Source organism: Lipophrys pholis (assembly GCF_963383615.2).
Source record: "Lipophrys pholis genome assembly, chromosome: 8".
Taxonomy (NCBI): domain Eukaryota; kingdom Metazoa; phylum Chordata; class Actinopteri; order Blenniiformes; family Blenniidae; genus Lipophrys; species Lipophrys pholis.
The window spans coordinates 16,393,340-16,415,626 of NC_137630.1; the positions used below are offsets into that span (position 1 = coordinate 16,393,340).

The 22,287-nt window shown below is 41.9% G+C and overlaps 2 protein-coding genes across 3 annotated transcripts in view; both read left to right on the forward strand.

Moving 5' to 3' along the window:
• The first annotated feature begins 159 nt into the window (after window positions 1-159).
• Window positions 160-7,730, forward strand: LOC308112748 (PHD and RING finger domain-containing protein 1-like). 2 transcript variants are annotated; one of them, XR_013935510.1, is made up of 8 exons: window positions 160-658; window positions 1,501-1,584; window positions 1,668-1,789; window positions 2,423-2,514; window positions 3,831-4,039; window positions 5,926-6,001; window positions 6,217-6,353; window positions 7,615-7,730. XR_013935510.1 is itself a non-coding variant. In XM_080468490.1 (7 exons), the coding sequence occupies exons 1-7, from the start codon at window positions 491-493 to the stop codon at window positions 6,252-6,254; spliced, it is 789 nt and encodes a 262-aa protein (XP_080324616.1). In that variant the 5' UTR covers window positions 178-490; the 3' UTR covers window positions 6,255-6,680. The 2 variants fall into 2 exon arrangements, 1 of the variants encoding a protein (XP_080324616.1); XM_080468490.1 differs by lacking the exon at window positions 7,615-7,730 and having other exon boundaries at window positions 178-658; window positions 6,217-6,680.
• Window positions 7,731-13,835: 6,105 nt separating this feature from the next.
• The window catches only part of LOC308113031 (arf-GAP with coiled-coil, ANK repeat and PH domain-containing protein 3-like), a 76,218-nt gene continuing 67,766 nt past the window's right edge, over window positions 13,836-22,287 (forward strand). The window contains exon 1 of the mRNA XM_080468926.1: window positions 13,836-14,021. Within this exon, the coding sequence (XP_080325052.1) occupies window positions 13,975-14,021 (47 nt within the window). The 5' untranslated portion in view covers window positions 13,836-13,974. The remainder of the gene's footprint in view (window positions 14,022-22,287) is intronic.

A 22,287-nucleotide genomic window follows, 5' to 3' on the forward strand; every position in this document is an offset into this window, starting at 1 on the left:
AATTTCTATCCAGATTAGTTCACCCTTTAAGTAGGTTAACTAAATCCAAGACATTTAACAGAATTGTGTTGATAAGGACCTACGTCAGACGTACATAAAATCGTGGCCGTCATGCTTTTACTTTGAAGCTTCAGGGCCAGACGTTCACATGAATACCGCATAATGCTTTTGTTTTGAAGCTTCCGGACCGGATGTTTACATGAGCAGCACAACAACACGATAGCCACTGAGGTTCATAGTAATGTTTCTGCAAATAAAAGTGAATATTAAATCTGAAACTTTATCTTCGCAGTAACACCAGCTTGTTATAAACCAGGAAAGTGGTTTGATTTGATCCTCAGTTGCTCCTCGAGACTCGTCAAATGTCCCGTTAGCCGGTTGATGCTAACTTGCTCGTGAGCTTCCCGTCGGTCGTCTTTGAGTAAAAGTGTCACAGATGGGTTCACCGCTCAAGTAATCTGATGCTTCGTTACCCGGTTGCATTTGTAAAATGGCCGAGAACGTTGGATTTCAGGGATCAAGTGGAGAAAATGTAGATTTAATGTCAGATTTGGAGAAATGCTACATCTGCTTGAGTCCCCTTGATCAGCAGTGTGTGGCTTCTCTGGAGAGCTGCCAGCATGTCTTCTGTCTTCAGTGTATTCTCCAGTGGGCACAGGTCTGCTTCTTATTCTCTTCATTTTACTGATATCTACTTTCTAATTGCTGCGTATTGTAACTTGGTGTTTTAACTCTTGATTCATTGTTGTTACTTCATGTTTTATTGTTTCATATTGTGCATTCACTGGTGCTGAGTGTAAGGAAGTTTATTATTATTATTATTATTATTATTATTATGGATTGATTGATTGATTTGTCTCGTATGCAATCAAACATGCACTTACATTCTTCTCATTGCAAGATCGGCACAATGACAATATAATTAATAAAATGAGCCCAAAGAAATAAATCAGTAACACAGTACCTGCCCCATGTTTTATACAATGACAAGGTTTCTTTAAAACAAATGGACAAAGAAGTAATGGCAGTGGGATGTAAAAGTTGCTCAAAATCTTTTAAAATGTATCGTACAGTTGAGTCTCTAATTATCTGGCTCCGAATAACAGGTGGAGTCATTTGTTATGATGAACATCACACATAATCTGGAGTTATTTATTAGCCTAAAGCATGCATTTGCATTGTCAGGGCAGGCCAGACTACCCATAGAAACCAATCATCTTCCAACATATCACAAATCCAAAAGTTGAGGTTCCCATCTCAGTGACAACAAAAAGCTCCAAACTTCCCTTTTGATTAGATCGAAATGTATTTTTGCTTGAAAAAGCATTAGTCGCAGTGTTTCTGTTTTTCCCCCCGATGAATTAATACCTGCAGTATATTTGGGTTATTTCAGTCTCAGAACATTACATTTAATAAAGCGATGTGCTCTATGTGAATCAGACATTACTATTACATCTGTATGTTTACTCAAACTGAGACCTGCTCTGTTTGGAATGTCAGACAGCCAACACGTGTCCAGTGGATCGCAGCAGTTTTACTTTCATCTACCAGAGGCAGAGTCCTGGAGGAGATATTCAGAAAAAGGTTTGCCAAAGGAAGATTTCTCAAAAACAATATGGTCTGTTCTCGGAGCACTGACGATGACACAAGTGTTTGTACTGGTGCAGATTAAAGTGAGGACAAAGAGAAATGACGACGAAGAGGAGGGCAGCAGTCCCGTTATCTGTGAGGAGTGTGGACGCAGCGACCGGACGCACCACCTGCTCGTCTGTCTGCACTGTGATTCAGGGTATGACCCTGTATGCATTTCTGATGGAGTCATCATGAGTGGAGCTGATTCCTGGTCATAATTCGACACATAGAAAATAGAAACATCTAAAGAACATGACATAACAATACCATAATCAATGGTATTCCCATTTCCTCATTATCAGTCTGAATGGTTCCCTTGAAATATTTTGTACTTGACAGCTTTTTTGAAAGTTAACAGTGAGTTACGACATTTTAATTTAACAGTTAAACTCCCAGAACATCTATACTGTACATTCTTTCTCACTTCATGTAACTCAAAAATATACAGTATTCTTTAATTATATTGGCCTTCTCTCAACTTAAAAAAAATGCCTACATTTATTTTAAACGCAATATAATATTTCCAATGTTTGTAAATACACAATGTCTGAAAATGTTAAAGTACAGGATCATATAAACATTAGATTTGTCGACTCAGAATAACCAGCATCATTAATTAATCTCATTGCTGATTTTCTGATGCTTAATCACTGGCACATGCCCAAATCTGTTTTAGACGTGACCGACTAAAACCAATAAAAGTTTCTTTGTGCTGTCGCTGCTGCTCGCGTGCGTGCGTGTACAGGTTGTAGTTCCTCCCCGTGACGGCGTTGAAACTGTCTGCTTTCAGCTTTCACATGGACTGTTTGACGCCGTCATTGAGCGCGGCTCCCGAGGGGGACTGGATCTGTCCCGACTGCGTGATCATCGGTCAACAAACAGGTACCCTGGTGGGGTTCATGTGGCCTCATGTGTAGTTTAAATTGGTTGGTCATAGTTTAGCAACGGGACGTAGAGATAATTAACTGGGTGATCAAACAGTTTGGCTTTCTCTGCGTCTTCGAATACTGAAGTCAGAGAAGCTCAGCAGAGCCTGAAAATCAGTCGCAGAAACACAAGAGGGGTCGACCTCATTGTCGTGAAATGAAGTGAATCTATGAATATCAACAGCTCAGGATCTTTCTTTTGGTTTCGGTTTTTAAAAAAGTATTCACGATCTTGCCCTCATAGTATAGCGTTCATACTAAAACTCACCGCTTTAGTTGAGCTGCACACTTGAGAGTTTTTAATTGGAAAACTTGTGGATTCTTCACTGAAGGTTTGCCTGCTTACCTTATCCTGTCTTCCATACATGCTGTACATCGTAAGTTTCTATTTGATTCTTCTTATCTTCTTCCCTAACGTTTTAAACTTGTTTTAATCCCTCATCATCCCTGATCAACATTTTTTGTTTATTTTTTTTATTAATATTTTAAATATACGTACTGACATTTATACTTGTCTGCATGCTTAGAACACAATAAAAAAGAAATACTTTATTAATCCTTGATTTAATCCTTAAAAAAACAAACAGTATACATAGATATAGGAATATGGATATTTTAATCTCAATTCATTGATTTGGTTTCAGTGATTATCTTCAAGTTATTTTGCAACCTTTACCTGTTTACTACTGTTTTACTTTATATAAGGTATAATAAGGTGTGTGCATGTATGTGTGCATGTATGCACTCACACATACAGTATATTTGCAGGTGTGTATGTTTGCATTTTTTTTTGATGTTTTATTAGAAATCATCAAGCACTTTGCATTTCGTTATCTTAAAGTTGCTTTGATTAAATGTGAGGAACTGAATGTTTAATTTTCTCTGCTGTTTTTTTTTTTTTTACTTTCTCGCGGCCTCATCTGATACTGGAACTATTTCAGTCTTTACATGAACCTAAATCACCGACACGGCGAAGAATAAAAGCAAAAACAAGCTCGAATTAGTGATACTTGGAATGAATGCAGTGTGTGCCTTTCAAAAGAACCTCACTATAACTGTCGGTGAATCGTAGAAGTGTAATGTGTGATGAAATCCCAAAAGCCTGAGTGGAAACCCTTTCGGCAACCAGCGGGAGCGATACCGAGGCTGCTTATCTGCTTTATAAGGGGTTTGTTTTCTGCTTCAGCAAACTGTAGCTCAAGGGCAGATTCATGAGATTGTATAAGTGGTAAATAAATGTAATTGATGAGGAAGTATTGTGTCCCTGTACAGAGGACTCTGTGTTGGAGGAGGAGATCAGTGATGGAGAGTTAACCGACCTCCTTGCTGAGGTGGATGAAACCGCGTCGACCAGCAGCCGCCTCCGGCCTTCGACGGCAGCCCGACCGAGCGGCCCCACTGAGCGCCGTCACAGTGCCAGGATTCAGAGCAGAGCCGCAGGGGGTCCGAGTCCGAGTCCGAGTGGCCCCCGCACCGACTGGGTTAGTTGGACGCTGAATAATAATTGTTATGACAGCTTCACCGCTCGACGCCGTCTTGATGTGCCTCCGGTGCAATGTCTCCCAAAAGTAAACGTTTGGTAAATATAAATGTTGCACCGATGACCTTTATGGATAGCAAGAATGGAAATGAGTATTTAAAAAAAAAAAAAAAAGCTTTCACAGTGTCTAAATGTGACACACTGCTGCTGGTTCAAGTCGAGGAAAGGAAACGTGTACATGCAGCTATCAAGCCTCTGTGGCGTGTTGGGTTTTGCTGATGGTGCCGTGCAGACGCTGTACAATCAGCCCTGTGGCTTTTAACCGCGCTGCCTGCTTTTCCCCGGCGCTTCTCGCAGACTGAAGTTTCTCAATGAGTATCTGAGCTGTGTGCAGGCATGTACACTGTGCCTGTCTGGGACGAGGCAGCAGCTGGGTGTGCTCGCTGTCTGAACGGAGCGTCTTGGCCTCGCCGACCTCTGTTTTTGTGAGGGTCAGCGCAGCCGCTGGAGCCGCCGGTGGCTTCACCTGCTATTGACACAGGGGTCAGGAGGCCTGATGGCCTCGTATTGGCGTCTTCACAGCTCTGAATGCCCCTTTTGACTCGGTCGAGTGGCGGTATTAGTTTCATTATTTCATCCAGGGAAGAGAGTCTGTTGCCGGCGTGTGTTTTTCTGCCCTCAATAATGAATCTGCATCACTGAATCACTCTGTGGATCGTCTGATTATAATCCACTTCTTTCTGTTGAATCATCAGGGAGCCATGTAGAATCCTAATTACTCAATTCTGTCTCATTTTTGATCTGTTCATAGAGATTGGTTTGGTTCTCTACCTCTATCACTGGCCTCAACGTTTCTGTCAATCAATACTATATGTGAATTACAGATTTGGGGAATATTTTTTATATTTAGAGAAAACGATCTCTGGTGTTATTGGAAGTTAAAGACGCACTGAATTCAACACAAAAGTCACTTGAAGGAAACAAACACAAGATTTTAGGGGGAAAAACATGTTTCAGTTGGAGATTTTATATAATTATAACAATTAGAAGCAAGGAAGCGTGTAATCCATTCAGATTTAAAATGTGAAACAAGAAGATAGACACATATAACAGGACATTCCTCAGGTTTCCTGAGAAAACGTTCCCATGGAATTAAGTGCAGTAATTCTTAATGCGTTATTTTTTACAAACTGATGCATTGAAGTTCCAGCCCTACTGGGGTTATCCTGTACACTCATTAAAAAAGAGGAAACTGGAACTCCAGTTATTGAAATAGCGAACACCGAAACCTTGCACCGGTCAGCCTGAACATCATGAACACCTCCCTAATATTCTGCACGTCCTCCTTTGGCTCGCTTTATGCAACAGAGGGTGACGCACCTCTCTCGCTTTTTTTTAATGCTTCTAAAACTTCCAACTTTGAGACAACACGTTTTAGTCACTGTTTGATGTGCGCCTCCCTCTAACATGTGCCATGTTGAAGAGATAATCAATGTCATTCACCTTTACGTGTCAGTGGCCATGTTGGTGTGGCTGATTGCTGTAGCTTGTTGCAGTCAGAAGCAATAACCATTTTTAGGAGAACCATAAGCGTTTCTCAAATTCAGCAGCCTGTCATTATGTAATGGCGCCATCTGGTGGTGACACATTTCTCCACGTTCTCTGACGCACTAGATTCAAGTCCTACTGCCAACAGGTACTACCCTCTGTGTATGCGCAGACCCCCAGCAGCACACCCCTCCTATGTGTAGTCAGTAGTAACCGTGAATAGATTGTTTTACATTCAGATAAATACTTTCCACAAGGGTATTTATATGATATTAAAAAAAATCGAAATGCCCCTCAAAGCCACAAAACTCATTTGTGATATCGTCCTTCTTGTTTCAGCATGTGCCTAAATATCTGATTCGGGCATCGAGGCCTGCGGTCACATCTGAAGAGGCTCATCAGAGTAATTCAACCAGTAAGTCATCAAAGGTCAGATGGTTTTTTTAATGGCACATTTCTGTTGGATGATATAATAAGTAAAGTGTGTGTGTGTGTGTGTGTGTGTGTGTGTGTGTGTGTGTGTGTGTGTGTGTGTGTGTGTGTGTGTGTGTGTGTGTGTGTGTGTGTGTGTGTGTGTGTGTGTGTGTGTGTGTGTGTGTGTGTGTGTGTGTGTGTGTGTGTGTGTGACAGAGATAACGAGAAGGAAACGAAGGAAACGCTCAGCCTGAGGGATTCACAAGAAACGGACGCGAACAGGAACTAACCAGCAGTGGCCACAAGGGGGCAGCATCGTATCCGCAGAGTCTCAAAGTGATCAAGCCTGTCCAGTATGTTTGTCCCTACTGTTTTTTAGACGAAAGTTCCACTTTGCTTTTCTTTTTCCTGGTCAACGTTTTGGACTTTATAGATAATCATAAGCGTGTTGAAAATAAAAATCTACATTTGTTTTTAAAATTTTGTGGTCAAAAGTTGATTGGAATCTCGTCCCAAAAAAAACACCAAAACTATACTTTTCAGCCACATCAGATGATTTTAGTCTTTCTAATAAGATGAAGGATAAACAATTTTTTAAACATATCATTCTCATGAGTTTATCAACAGACTGCAGTTAGATAGTAAATGTTAAAATGATATTAATAAAAAAGATCCTTCTGACGCCACCTCTTATATTAAAGTGAATCAGTTTGGACATTTTCAGTCGATGGTGCAGAATAAATGTAAGCTGTTCATCCTAATTCTGTACAAATTGAGGGGAAACAGACCGATGACGTCCTGGGAGCATAAGATGTGACTCTTACAGTCTGAAAATATGGATTCCACTTCAATTAGTGTCTATGACATTGTCTGGAGGAGACGTGACTGTGTAGTTGTCTCTGTTTTTGCAACAAGGCCCCCACCTCGTGAATTTAAATGGGATAAAAGCTGCACAGAAGATGGATGAACTGGAACGTATTTTGCTCATCAGAAATCAGAGCAACGTGCAGAGAAGTGGTGAGATTTAAAACGGCTTAATTGAACCTCACGAAATGTTAAAAGTGAGGAGGGCATCCTGGCGATTGATCCAAGTAGGAACCGCTCACACTGAATCATCGCTTTCATTCGTCTTTGTTCGTCTTGGACGCAGCTGCAGAGTTAAGACTCGGACTGGAGTGGCGAGTAGCCCTCTTTTTGCCCCCTCCCAGCTGCACCATCGCTTAGCAACACCAGCCTCCATGTTTACTCAGACTCTCATCCAGATAAAGAGAGACTCCCTCACATCTGCTCACTTCATCTCAAATCAGTCTATTATTGTCCGTCACTATCCTGTGTTCAAACAGTCCTAATAAACGTAACCTTTTTATATGTGGTTGTAGGAAGGGGATATAACAAAGCCATCATATGGATGTGATTCAGTAGGGGGACACTGAACAAAGCCTTTAGCTCTTCTTGCCCCATTTCCACCCCCTAAAAAAAATTTAAAAAAGCATTACGTATTCAAAAGCTCACCTTTATTGATGGGGTGTGTTCGCAGAGCCGACGATAGAACAGAGTGTGTACAAGACAAAAAGTGTGCAGAGGAAAACTGTTGGTTGGTTTTCTCTCCCGCAGACAATCACCTCTGGATGACTGGAGAGCAGCGACAGAACTTCTATTATTCATCGTTCATTTCTTTATAATGGACCTTATCGGTTTTTTTAATGATTGAGCTGAAGATCATCACCCCCAAAAAAAAAGAAACACCAAACTAAATCAATACTTCTGTGTTGATACTAAATGTCCTTTTTTGACATTTGAAGCGACTTCAAGCTGCTTTCATTTCATTTTGAATAGTTGAGTGGAGTTTTTCTTGAAAACCTGAAAGCAGTGATATGAACCAGAGGTGGATGAGCAGCCTCGCCTGACCTTCTGCTCTTGGCTTTGAGCTCGGGAATCTATTTTTCTGAAGACGTCAGCTTTGCCGCGGTGACGATACCATCACTCTGACCCGCTGCGTGTCTGGCCGACCCCGCTCATGGTTCTCCGATCAGGATTTCCGGGAATATCTGATCTCTGTTCGAGCTGACTCAGGGAAAGTCGCTTCCTGCAAAGAAGTTTCCTTTGTTTTTTCGGATTCCAGCTCTTCACATCCCTGACCCTGCTCTCACCCCTCACTGTCCTCGGCGTGATCCCGTCACTGTCTCCCTCGCCGGGATCGCTCTGAGGAGCCGAGGGGCTTTAGAGCCTGCGACTCCTTCAGCAATTAGACTTACTCTAACGCGATTAACACACAAACGGAGCCAAGGTCACAACTTGTGGAGACGTGCCGCTCCTCAGAGAACCTGCTCATTATTAACACAGTCGGTTCCCTGAACACCGACGTCCAGACCCGGTCCAGACTGTGAGACGACAAGTCCCTGGACATGAAGGCCCTGCGACCTTCCTCAGGACAACTGAACTAGTTCTGTTGTTTTCCTTCTTATTTGTCTCTGTCATCATTTTCCATCTTTCTCTGAATGTGTCGTTTCTGTTTCGAGTCACTTTCCATCCGTTTGAAGCCATTTTATGTCTTTCTGTGTTTATTTTTTTGCATCTCTTTAAATCTTTATCAATGTTTTTCTTTCTATCCTCACTTTCCTTTTTTTATGAGATTATTGTTCTCCTGTGTCGTGTATGCGCTCATCTTTTGCGCGTGTTTAAAGTTCTTACAGTTCGGTGTTCTTGTTTCATATTTGATCAGCATTATTGTGCTTGTTTTCGCTTCTCTTGTTTATTCTTTTCTATATTCCTGTGACTGTTATTCCCTTCTACTTGATAGTGCTCATGTTGATATTCATGAGCCTTCATGGTTGTTTTGTGTATCTTGGTCATTGATTTCTATCTTTTCAGGTTGTTAACCATGTTTTTGTGGATAATGCTCTATAAATATCCTTTATTTTAGCTGTTTGACATCTCGCTGAAGTTGTATGCCTTTTTGATCTGAGATTGTTTTGCTATGATATGCTACGATATGATATTTTAAATCAATATATAATTGTTTTTTTTTATCTTTTTAAGATACATTTTATGCCTTTTTGTTGTTATTTCACACGATTTTTACATTTTATACATTTTTGCATGTAAGTAGAAGTAACTCCTTTGATTGTGTTGCATGATGCTTCAAAATCTCAGCGTTCCTTTAATATACGTAAGTATTTGTGAGAATCTTTCCTGTTTTTCCAAGCAGATGGGAAGTTAATGTCCGGCTCAAGAGAAGCATTAGACTCTCCCCTCGTGGTTTTCGAGCTGCGGAGGGAAACAGCTGAGCGTGTGCTGTGCGAGGGCGTCACACCCAGGAGCACTCTGGCTGAGACTTTAGCTTCACGGACTAATGTGCATTGGCAGGACTGTTGAATAAGTCAGCAGTGATCTTAAAGTGACTGAAAACAGCTTCTGGCAACACGGGTCTCCAACTCGAAAAGGTCATGTGTCAAGGGCCTTCAGATGTGACCCAGTATGCAGAGTATCATTTATTAAAGTAAGTATGATCAAAGAGACACACACTGTATCTGTTAGTTTAGTGGTTCACGGTGATTAGTTTGCTTGGGTGCCTTCAATGGGTGATATGCTTACATTTGACCCTCACAGGTTGAGCTTTGCGTTACTGAAATAGCTCGAGTTAAAAACAAAACAGGAATTAAGGGAAATCCTCAACAGAATAATCAGGATTCCATAATTAACTTGCATGCTCCATGATACATCAGTGTCGCGAGAAACCGCTTTACATCGATAGTTTTAATAGTTGCTTAGAAACCCCGCCAAATTAGATTTGGAACGAAAACAATCCGAACAATCCATCATGGATACTACACCGTGATGATGCTCCTGCACTCTCCTGACCTGCACGAAGCCACTGCAATGAGCGCAGCGGTTTGTTGTGCAAGATTAATGTGAAATACACGTTTGGGGGTAACTCCGAAGACGTATGCATGTATAATACAGGACATCCATGCAGCATCTGCACATGCCTCATTGGTGGCGGCTTGTAGAGCCTATGCACCTGCAGTCAGAGGGGATAACACTACAAGCAGTGTGCTCAGCAGCGCCACTTGCAGCTTTTCTCCGGCGGCAGACCAAAGAGGGGAGCAAAAAGTAGGTCACCATCCCAGAGACCCACACATCTCTCTGAGTGATTCCACGCTGCAGTGGTGCTTGCATCTGCCATGAGGGGGCCTCCAATGGAAGCAAATGAAGGAAAGAAAAAAAGAAAAAGAAAAGAGGATCCGACAGCTTCCATTCCTTATTCCTTCCCTTCAAACAAAGGCAGGAGGGCCGTACCCCTGTTCCTGCCACATGCCGCTCAGTGCTGGCTACAAAAGGCAGCATGACATGAATATGGATCAACCGCGCTGACGTGATAGCTCCTAATCTGCTCCCGCAGTATCACCTTTCATTTCACGAATGCTATTTTTGTGTGCTTACGCTGCATTCATGAGCTCCTAAGATGGTTGCATTTTGCACTGACATCAATATTCTGACTCTGGTGTGTTCCTCTTTCAACTCATCTCCTCTGCACAATTTATAGGCTCACCTCCATCTGGAGAATCTGACCCAATTGATTTTGGGCATGCATCAGGCTTCACCCCTGGACAGATCGATTGTCCATGGTGTGTTTATGTCCTCAGGAGTAACATTGAAGTTACATTGTTTGTAACATCTGAAATATCCGTGTACAATATGTGAAATTTAGGAACCTGGATTACATGGATTGCATCTGAACAATAATGAGTGAGAAGATCAAAAAAGTCCAGAGCAGTGGGTCTGATCCGCCATTTGGGGGCAAAATTGGATTTTCCTCTAAGCCCATGATCAGAGATTTCCTAGAATCTGGATCCAACTGACTAATATTTTGAAAGTTCATGCGTTCGTTCATTGTTGAGATTCGTGTATCCGCCCAAGTTTGGCTTGACTGTGACGTTTTGACATATTAGAGACTGAAGGGGATCAACGTTTGGGAACCATTGCTCTAAAGGACTAACTCCCCAGGAAACATATTCACAGAGTGTCCTGTGGTTGTGTCCCTAAGCGGCTGCCATATAAAGATAAACTGTCACCTGATGATGGTGCTATGGAAAGTGAAAAATTCTGAAATATTCATCCTCTCAAGACCAAGAATATTTAAAATGTTTTGGGTTCTTTTTTCCCAACACGTGAAATATTACATTTTATTGTAATGCATAAAACTGTGCAAGATGACATTGGATTTCTAAACAAGGTCGGTTGGCATCTTTAATTATCCCAAATTTTGATCCATATATGATATTTGCCGCAGGAGATCTTCCACTGGAAAAGTGAAAACTTTTACCACAATGAAAAAGGACACTTACCATCGGAAGATCATACTATGATTTCATTGTATTTTTGTTTGTAACATAGTTTAATCTTACCGACAAAATTTCAAATTAACTGGCGATAGGTTACCATATTTCTGCAGCACCTGACTGAGTCTCTTCTGGTTTTCAAAGACCTCATTTAGTTGCATAAAGCTGATTGTAGTCGGCCAAGATTGGATGAGCTCACCTCTATTAATGGCCTGGACGCTAGTCTTTTTAAAGCCTTGATAGAAGGGAACAATTGTTCTTAAGGAAAACCTGCAGTGAAATCCCACGCCAGCTCCCTTTCTCCAAGCTTTTCCCGTTTCCTGTGAATTATTAATAGCCTCGCTGGGGAAATGGATGCAACTAACATAGCATTTACCGGCTGCATGGGAAAGTGAGGGGCATAAGGCCACCCTGTGAGGTGATAAAGGTAAATTATAAGGTACATTTTCTGTCTCAAGCAATTAGTTTCACAAAACACGAGGATGTGAGGATGAAAACAGATCATACTGTATCAGAGGAATGGAGAGCAGAGCGGGATGAATAACAACGTGGGCGTTTGCTTATTCACTGCCTAACGCTGGGGAGGATAAAAATACTTTCTTCCCACATTTCAGATGTACATATACTGCAGGACCACAAACAATAGCATTGTCCTCTATTTCTATATGTGGAAAATAAATAAAGAAACAAACAAAGAAACAAAAAACAGAACAATATGAGGATGATTGAACATGATCATTGAACAGTCGCCTGACAACATTCAAGATGTATTTCATGATTTAACTATTAAATATTCGTAATAGATTTTCAATAATGAACATGATATGCTTATTTAACTTTTGGCGGGAATTGTGTCGCTGTTTTCATTCAAATGAGCAGCGACGTGATGTCAGCGGCCGACTATGTTGCTTTCAGGTGCTGTGGGAAATGTCAATGCTCACATGAGCCGAGCCTGTGGGAAAGTTGTGCAACCTGCTGTATGCAGTAATGCAATACATTAAGCTCGAGCTGCTCGTGTATTTTTGCGTAGTATTAATTGTCTTGATTTTGAGGTACTTCAGTTATTTTCTTTTTTTACATTTTTAGAGGCTAATGTTACATTTCTGATTATGTGACTACAATTATAGATCAAATGATAAAAGAAAAACAACAACAACAACAATGGGGAGAAAATTAGTGTCATCATGTAGAAATGCTGAAATGAAAAAGTAAAAAAAAAAAAGACATGATAAAGTATGTTGGTAATTATTACAACTAAATTCTGATGTTTAAATGTATGTGGTGAATGCAGACAACTTTGGATTGTCGGTGCAACGGTATCACATGCTGCAATGATATCTTTGTTTTATTTTCCTCAATAAAACCCTTTGGATCCATTGCTGCATGCCATTGAGCTAACTTAACCATTTTACTATATTATCACTTGAGTGACTGACTAAAAACCTACTGAATATTTTGTCCTAATTTTAGTTTTCTTTCATCTATGAACAAGTAAAAACTTTGACTGGTAAGGAAATGGAAGTAGCTACTTTAAAATAATTTCTTACTTTCATAATGTATTATTAAACTGCTTTTGTACTTTAACGTCTGACATGTCATATGTGAAAGGTTTTGCTTTTGGGATTGACTTCAATCTTTACGTGTACCTGCACAACAGCCCAGGTTTACTTGTAGATTGTAACTCAGAAAATACATTTCAAGAAATATTCAGCTTTGTATGAATTAAGTTTTCTGGGGAGGGAATTTAAATGTGTTTGGTCTCTTTTAACTGAAAGCTTTTTTTTTCCCAGCCACTTTAATCAAAGGTCCACATTTTCCTTGTAGGAATTGCTAGTATATATTTAAAATTGATGAATGAAGTGTGTTGTCTTACATTGCTTCACTTCGTTGTGTATTGGACTACATGAAAGCTCATTGGATTGTGTGTCATGTGATGTGTTATTTTATACGGTTTATTGTTTGGTATTGTGTTAAAACTTTGTCATCTATTGTGTTTTGAATCGTTCAGCATTTCTGCTACATATAAATATTCCTACTGTGCACACTCTATCAAATGACTTTGGTTATTTTGGTAACTCGTGAAATTCTCATAAGTAATGTAAATCACATTGAATACATAATTATGTTTAAGTGAGCAGTGAAGTGAAACACAAACTTAAACGCATTGACTTTTGTCAGGCTTCCCTCCTTTAATCAATTCATTGATCAAAATTCATTTATACGGCACCTTTAATAGAGTAAAAAATGTGTTGCACAGAACGCCTGTTGACATCGTAAAAGACACATGATAATGGTGATATAAAAAATCGTACGAGACTCCCATCATATAGCAGGATGTGTTTTAGGAGCAGCAGATTACTGAGAAAAGAAAAGAAAGTCCCTTTTCCCGCCGTCAAACAAGTGAAGACCGCCTGAGTGTCAGATTTCCGAGCTCTTCCTCAGCACGTGAAGGCAGCGGGGGTCCAGTAGTGAGGGACGCGGCTCCGGATCGTCAGAGCGAAATTGAACTGAAGCGAGAGAAGCGGCGCTCTGCGGGAGCTGCGCGAGACGGATACGTACATCTCTGCTTTCAGCCACCCGGGAGATGAACCCCGTGTTTTGAACGTGTTGGAAAACTTCTCTCCAGCCCAAGATGACGGTGGATTTTGAGGACTGCATCAAGGATTCACCCCGGTTCAGGTAAAGAAGCGTTTGAGAAAGAAAAACTCCGTATTCCTTGAACTATTGAACGCATCTTCATTTACACGCATTTCCAGCCCAAACTGCGACATGTTGCGCCTTTACTCTGCGGGATTAATACCCTGACCCAGTCCGTGATGGATTACAGCCACAGTTTGGAACATCAGTCAGATCCGTGCGCATTTTCTCAGCCTTTTCTTCCAGTGAGCAGTCACGATGAGAAAGATGAGCAATGCAGACATATGAGTTGTCACATGGGCTCACTGGCTCATGTGAGCGTCCCCAAAGCTTTAGTCTGCATTTAGATTTAATATGAGATAAACCAGCAATCCACACAGAGAAAATTAATATTGTTCACTGACAAGTTGAAAAAATTCTCTTTTGAATGAGCTCCTGCCCATTAATGCATATAGTAATAATAAGAGTAATAATGCATGTCCAGGGTGTGATTTGTGAAGAACTCATAGGGGGTGTGTTTAAAATGGACAAATTGTGCAGGGGTGAACGTTTCTCAGAGGGCCACACAGACAAATAACTGAAGGGTAGGGTACAGTTTATCACTGTAAAATGCTGTATGCATTTGCTGCCACATGTTTCTAAAGTTTTGATATTGTTGGTCATAAGGTGCAAGACTTTTGTTTGATCAGCTTAGTTACGTTGAAATCCGAACTTGTTCAAACTCCCATCAGGCTTTGTAGTGCAAATACGATCAAGAGCAAGTTTCACATTGTGAGTCAATTACAAATGCATCAAAGTGTAACAGGTTTGACAGTTCCGGGTCTATTTATACTCTCAATAAAAAGTTTAGTAATTCCTAAGCTTTTTATTGTTTAGGAATGACGAGTTAGCAAATGAAATGTCCGCTCCCTTGCTCATCCACACCAGAAATAGTGACAGTGTCCTAGACATTAGAGAAGCAGACTAGGGATTAAAGGTCATATGTTGGAATCCCACAGCTGACAGGTTACTGTGGGTCTCTGAGCAAGACCCCTGACCCCCAACCATATCCCCAGCCACCACACCGGGTCGGCCCTCCAGTCCGAGTTATGCGTATCTAAGGTTAACTTTGAATAGAATGGGTTAAATGTAGAGAAAGAATTTTCCCAACACGATCAATAAAGTATGCTTTCTTTTCTTACTAAGAATCCATCCATCCATCTTCCGTATCGCTTTATTCCTGCGCAGGATCGCTGGAGCTGATCCCAGTTCACCGTCTCAGGGCAAACACACAGACTGACAAACACATCTAATGGCAATTCATGGTCACCCACATGCATGTTTTCGGAGTGTGGAGGAAACCCACGCACACACACACACAAGGGAGAACATGCAAACTCCACGGAGAAAGGCCTGGCCAGTATCTGAACCCATCAATATTTTAATTATGCACAAGTCTGCTTAAATGTCACACAGCCACCGGCTACTCGTCGGGGCTACAGCGCCACCAGACAGCAGTTCAGGTTTTAAAACAGCAGTGAGAAGCTGAAGACATTTCATCGAAAGAATTAAATTATAGGCCCCGGACTACTATACGATTTAATGTGAAATTCATGAAGACGTCTCACATCATTCAAAATTTGTGTCTTGGCCTGAAACTAATTGTGCCGTGTGTGATCTTAGAGTTAAAAGCGTGAGTTTCTCCCTGTTCTCGTGAGAGCTGGCTGCCACGCTTTACTTCAATTTTAAAATCTGGCTGTTTGAAGTTCAGTCTGCTGGTCAGTCTTCAGCTTTATTACTGTGAGACGGAGATTGATTTTATTCCTTCATTCCCTCCAATGATAAAAACAAAAATAATTCAGCAGAAGGAGGAAGCGCTGAAGCTTGATCTCCCCTGGCCAATCGCACCATAATTGAAAAAGTGCGTGAGAACACAATTGTCTCACATTTATCTGAATTTAGGTGAGTAACTAGGACATTAATTCCTTCAATATCATTTTAAGATTAAAATTAAATGGCTTTTCCTCTATGGAGCTACTCACTAACAGCAAATTAACAAAACTCTGAGCGCAAGAGTGAGGACAGTGACTCTCTACTGCCACCTAACTTACAACCGTGACATTGCTGACATCTGGTAATACTGTACCTTTAATGTTCTGAAGGAATTCAAACTTCTCTCATCGATTCATTTTCTGTCTCTCAACTTCTTTTGATAATCGATCTAATTGCGTTGGCTCCGGTTTCGCGCAGTGTCACTAATCACTGGATCAGAGGAAGCTGAAGGTTTCCACACCGACTGTGGCCAAAAAGCTTGTGACTGCCGCGCACCAGAGGTTACATAAATAAAGCAGGAATTTTCTCTACACCCACATCTGAACCCGGTCCCACTGCGCTGAGAGCCTCTCTGGCTGTGAGAGGAGTCGGGGTCGTTTTACTGTGCTGCAGCTGTGGAAGAAGCCTGTTACCAGTGCATCAAAGGCAAAAAGCACTCCTCAGCATGTAGAGGTCAATTCAACTGCATTCAAACAAACAACATCATTAAAAACAAGTCGGGGTTTCTCAGGGAAACGGCATTTTAAATGAGAATAGATTCAGTTTGAGTCGGGTTTCTTACATTTTTATGCTGCGTGTGTGTTCAAGTAGATTTTTGGCACATTTTCCGAACTATAGGATATCTGGCAGCTTTTTCTTTTTTTTGCGAAAATCTGTGAAAACAAAAGTCAGACCAGGAGTTAGTGTTTTTATTTAACCGAAGAAAATTTCTCACGGAAATGTTGATGCTGATATACAAGAAATACCTAAAGATAAACCTAAAGCAGGGAGGTAACGGAATTATGTATAAATCGATAGATAAATCCCTGCTGCTTATTAACCCAACTTTAATATGGGGAATCATAGTGTTGCACGATATATATCACACACTTATTTTCCGATCAACATAATATAAGATTCAGACCAACAACAAAGAAAGCACAGTTATTTGGAGGTGCAGATTTCAAAGCGCTAAAACGTCGGCATCATCTGCATAAGATGCTTTCATTTATTTTGATTTACAATCCTATTTTATTTCATATATATTTAGAATCTATATCATAATCTTACCATTCTTTTTTATGTTATTTATTTTTTTAATCTGATCGTCCAGGTCACATGAATGCAACTCTGAAGTAAAGAATCATTGAAATGTACCCGGGTTGAATATATGCAGTCGCTTCCCAACACTGCCCTCATGTGCTCCCGGAGATAAAAATCTCCGCTGTCAAATCAAAGACTTCCAGACTTGGCTGCAGCCCCTTAATGGCTGCCATCTGGAGCCGGAGGAAGGCGCATCCCGACCGTCCTCTTTCTCGTTTCGTATGCAGATCAGCGAGGCAGCACCAAGAAAAAGCCTGCACGCTAAAATAGTCACCTGGCTCGTTATGTAGAGCGCTGAGATCCCTCGCTGGCTCTCGACGTGAACGGCCGCATGAACTTATCTCTCATCTGTGCACGTGGAGTGAAAATAAGCCGCCGCCTTCTCTCACGCTGTGCAGATTTTCAGATTTTCCTACTCGACTTGAGAGAGAGATGTTCGCACATGTCGGCTCTTCTGCAGTTCGCAGTATCTCTGCCGGTCTTTCATGTGTCGCCCGGCACGTTCAAAAAGACGAGCAGAGAGGCTGAAAGCGACGCCGTAAACGCATGTCCTTGCAGCCATTGAGGCCCGTAACTGAGCTTTCACGTGGCTCCTTTGTGGAGCTCAGAGCGACGTTATACAGTACATAGCGTTGCATAACAAGCCCGGAGGAGGATGACTGAAAGGACGAGGGCAGGAGAATCGGGGCTTTGATTTGCATGGAACGCCACTGCTTTTGCACACGTGTAAAATCATGCAAACGTTTGTTTCGCTTTTGTTATCGATCACATGTTGGCTGAAAGCTGCGCCACTTTATGGTCCAATATGTCATTTTCTTGTATTCAATGGGGGGGAAAAAACCCTAAAATTACCAACAGAATGTGAGAAAAATCAAGAAATGATCTCTTTAATCCCCAACTATGATACACTCGAGCATCATCTCAGGCTAAAACGATGATGAAGATGAGTTCATGGCTCAGAGATCTCTTCCACAAACTGTTAAGTCTGCGGCTGCGGAGACTCAGACAGATGTGAGTCTCCGGCCAGCGATTCGCTCCACATCTGTGTTGGTCGGTGGTGTGATCACTACGGTCAAAGGAGCTCCCTCGTGTTTGTGTTTGCTGTGGTTCAACATTGGCAAGCGGCAACGTTTGAGTTGTTTTTTTTTCTCCACTGGCGTGTTAGTTTGACGTCACGCTGACAGACGACGTGGAACCTCAGTTGTGTTGAAAAGCTGAAACAGTAACAAAAATATTTAGACGATGTATGATGTTGAAGAGTTAGAATTTAACCTCATTTCTCAGTCAGGATCTCGTTGTGTGTGTGTGTGTGTGTGTGTGTGTGTGTGTGTGTGTGTGTGTGTGTGTGTGTGTGTGTGTGTGTGTGTGTGTGTGTGTGTGTGTGTGTGTGTGTGTGTGTGTGTGTGTGTGTGTGTGTGTGTGTGTTGTTGTTTTTTTTTTAATACTGACTCAAACTCACCATGAATGCCAAGCTTGGGAACTCTCATCATTAATGCCTGCTTTGGCATTCGGCGGGATTTTCAACCTCCCCTTCCCGTCCCTCAGCAGAATATGACCATTGTCCAGCCAGCTCCTTACTTCCGCCGAGAGACAGACTCTTTTCTCAGTGTCTGAATGGCCCGGGGCAGAGAGCCCTCCAACCATCCTTCCTCCCCTCCCTTATCAACAGCTGGGGGAGGAGAGCTCCAGGCGAGGCTGCCGTCACCATGAAGGGCTTCGCTTTGAGTCACAGAGTAGAGCGGAGAGCCCCGTCAGACACCGGGTGGGGCAATGCAGGGCCAGTGACCTGTGGTGCTCGCTGCTTGTGAGTCTCCAGCATCTGTGAGAGAATGACTGGATGAATGGATTTGTGACACACAGTCAGATGATAGGACGAGGGGAGGGTGTGCGTCACACTGCCGGAGCGGCCCGGATGAAGGAATGTGGAGTATTTGGAGAAGTTTCTCAAAGAATCGTGGGTTTTCATCCGTTTTCAAGTCGTACAGCAGAGAATTAAAAATGTTTGTGAAAGGCAGTTCTATGCAAGCCACTGACGATTAGTTAGTGACTCCTCTTCTAAACCAGTGAAGCTACTTGTCATTAAGACTCGCCACATGTCGAATAATTAGGCCGGTCTCAGTAACGTGGACGCCGCTGTGCTGTTGTAACGCTGCTGTGGCTGTCAGCACTCATTTCTGATTCAGTCGTCGGATTGAACCGAAGTCACATCAGAGAGCGGGAGGAAGATGCTCTATAATCTAGATGTTCGAGGTTACAACCAGGTTTATGAATGAAATATAATGAGAAGTAAAAATAGAGCGGTGGTGACTCATGTATGAATAGATGTATGAACGCTATAGACACGTGTCATCAGATACAAGTCAGACATCTTTTGCTTCAGTTGGAACGATTTCCCTAAATTCAAATGTTTTCACTTCAACAGGAGACGATTAACAGGGTCACTGAAATTCCCCTATTCTCCAAATAGTAGTTACGAATGAGCAATGGAGATACGTTAGTTCTTGCTCGAAATTGTGAGGATTTAATGTTCTCTGTTGCCGTGAATGGAAGCTCTTCGGGTTTTGGGCCGTTGGTCGTATAAAAGGGATGTCTGGAAACATCTTCTTTGAATTTGGTGAGCATGGTTTCTCGGCTCTTGCATTTCACGGAACAAATACTGATTGTTTCCTCAGAATGTCTTTGAATTGTTTCAGGCAAACATGGCATGAATTCAGTACCTACTTTTTACAACATTATTTACAATTTACTATTTAAGCGTTATTACACTTTCAGAGCTCTTCAGCGGCAGCCTGATTTGCCTGTTTGAGGTCTGCGCCAGCTCACGGCGGTAATGCAATAGTTACTTCTGTGTGCATTTGTCAGATTCATAATGGCACCAGGCACGTCGTGAACGCTCCGAGGCTTCGGGTTCATCTCGGTTCACAGTTGTGACAAATCGTCTCTGAGTTGCGGGGAGCTCGGCGGATGCGCCTTGTGTTTCCGCAGGATCCGCAGGATCTCCAGCTGCACGCAGCTGCGAGGGATTTCTCCTCCACGCCGTCTTGTTGCTTCTGCTCTATTTCAGACTGACCTCCTTCCATCTTGAATCTGTGTCAAGTGGCCCTTCTGCTCAGCCAAGACTGCTCCTCCCTGGTCTCTCTCCGGCCGAGTCAAGGTTGGAGGGGGGGACGCACCGTTACTGTTAATCTGAACACATTCCAGATATTCCCGCTGCTCTCCATCACTCCCACCACCTCTTTCATGCTTTATTCATTATTCATTTTCACTGTGCTTTTTGCATATTTATGTTGACGTGGGACCATATAACATAATGCCCTTCCTGACCTCTTGATCCTATTTGGCACCAGTTTAATGACCTCTCTGCGTGATTGTCACATTAGACGCATTAAACTGGATCTGCAGGATCATCTCCCGCACGCAATGCGAGTTGATTCTGCTTTTTTTTTTAAAATTTTCATCCATGTGCTTGATTTAATGACCAGGAATGCTCAGTGACACCGGGCCGGGGGGCTTTCTCACCATCTTGTTACGGGCGTCAGTGAGCTCAGCGCGCTCCAGGTAATGAAAGTGACGGGGATTAAGTCAGCAGAGAGCAGTTTGATGGCCGCCCGTCTTAATCAGGGATTGGCCCACATCCGTCCGCTCAATCCCCGCGTGGCAAGGTGTCACACCTGCCTGACATTCGTGTTGTGTCATCCCGACGTGAGCGAGTGAACACAGATCTAATGATATGCTCCGCAATATAATATTTTTGATTACAGCATTGTCGCCCTCCTGCTGAGAAAGCACGGCACCATTCTCTGGAGAGGCTTTTTATCTTTTCTTTTTTTTTTTTTTCTAAATGAGACCAGATGAAGGGCTTTTGCTGTTTGAATCCTTGAAGCTCCCCAAGCTCCTCCAAAGCATGGAGGGCAGCTGCAAGAAGGTCACAGTGCAAAGATGATCACACAGGAAAGGTATCATCTGCAAAGAAAACACAAGGGCAGCAAATAGGCGGAACCTGAGGGAAGACCTCCAGGAGCCAAATGTTTATACATTCCTTGCCGCATGTTTTAATGGTGTCATCTGAAATGTTAAAGGTTGCATGGTCCACGTAGGGTCTTTTTTTTTTTTTAGCAGTAGTGTTTCCCAAAACTTGCTGGGTCTAACTCGATTTGGCTTGTTAGCCAGCATTTATAAGGCTTTCGACATATTAGACAAATCACAACACCGCCGTCGAATGGCAAACATGTATTTTATTCTTCTATGATTAAAGCTGGCTTTAAGTGGCATAAAACATGAATGTTTTAATGACATGCCCGCTTTCAATGCTCTTATTGGCACTAAAGAAAAACACCGATATGTAGGTCAATTAGTTACAGCTTCTTTGTCATATATGTCATATCACCAGCTACACAGTCTGTACAACTGTGTAATGGTCAAATAAAATATCAAAAACACTCAGTTAAAACCATTATAATGGCTCACTTCCTATTTCTCTGGCTGCCCCCTGAGGGGAAGGGGAATCTCATAAATACTTTTATAGGAGAACGCTGCATTTTCTTATTTTCAATTAGATAAAATGTTGTAATGGCGATGTCAGATGTTTTCAGGAGATCGTAAGTCAAAAGGCATCTCATTCGCAATGTTTTATTTCTGGATATCTTTGATAAAAACAGAAAGTGATACATAAAAATCGTAACCTTGTTTTCACGCTGGATCATGTGATCACGTGTTTAATTTACCACAGATTTTATACCGGATGCCCTTCCTGGCTCAACCCGAACAGTTGTGGTTAACGGCTTTGCTCAAGGAGCAAGGTTGGCAGTAGGATTTAATCCAGCAACACTCAAGCTATAAACTTGAAAAAAAGAAGAAAAAAAAAATAGAAACTCAAATAAAAACATTCATTTTTGGTGGGTAATTACAGAAGAATTGTTGTTTTTCCAACTTATAGAAGCTATTTGAATGTTGCTTTGATCTAAATTTAGCTGTAAGCAATTTTAGGCATGAAGTCTGGGTTTTTTTCTGTTTCAGCTGATAAGTAGAGCCATTGTTCTGCGGTCTCTGAGCTCATCACTGTATCTGAATGCCTTCTGTGTAGACAGATTAATAGCACTCACTGCTGCTGCTGTGCTGCTTGCCTTTTGGTAAATGACATCCAAACACTGTGGAAACTGAGCCGAGGCTTTTTCTGTCCCTTTGTGCTGTCGAT

Excerpts from the sequence above, each read along its gene's own strand:
- LOC308112748 (XM_080468490.1), top strand. The coding sequence starts at position 491 with ATGGCCGAGAACGTTGGATTTCAGGGATCAAGTGGAGAAAATGTAGAT. Across the intron at positions 659-1,500 it reads GTATTCTCCAGTGGGCACAG|ACAGCCAACACGTGTCCAGT; the intron begins GTCTGCTTCTTA and ends TTGGAATGTCAG. Across the intron at positions 6,002-6,216 it reads TCATCAGAGTAATTCAACCA|AGATAACGAGAAGGAAACGA; the intron begins GTAAGTCATCAA and ends TGTGTGTGACAG.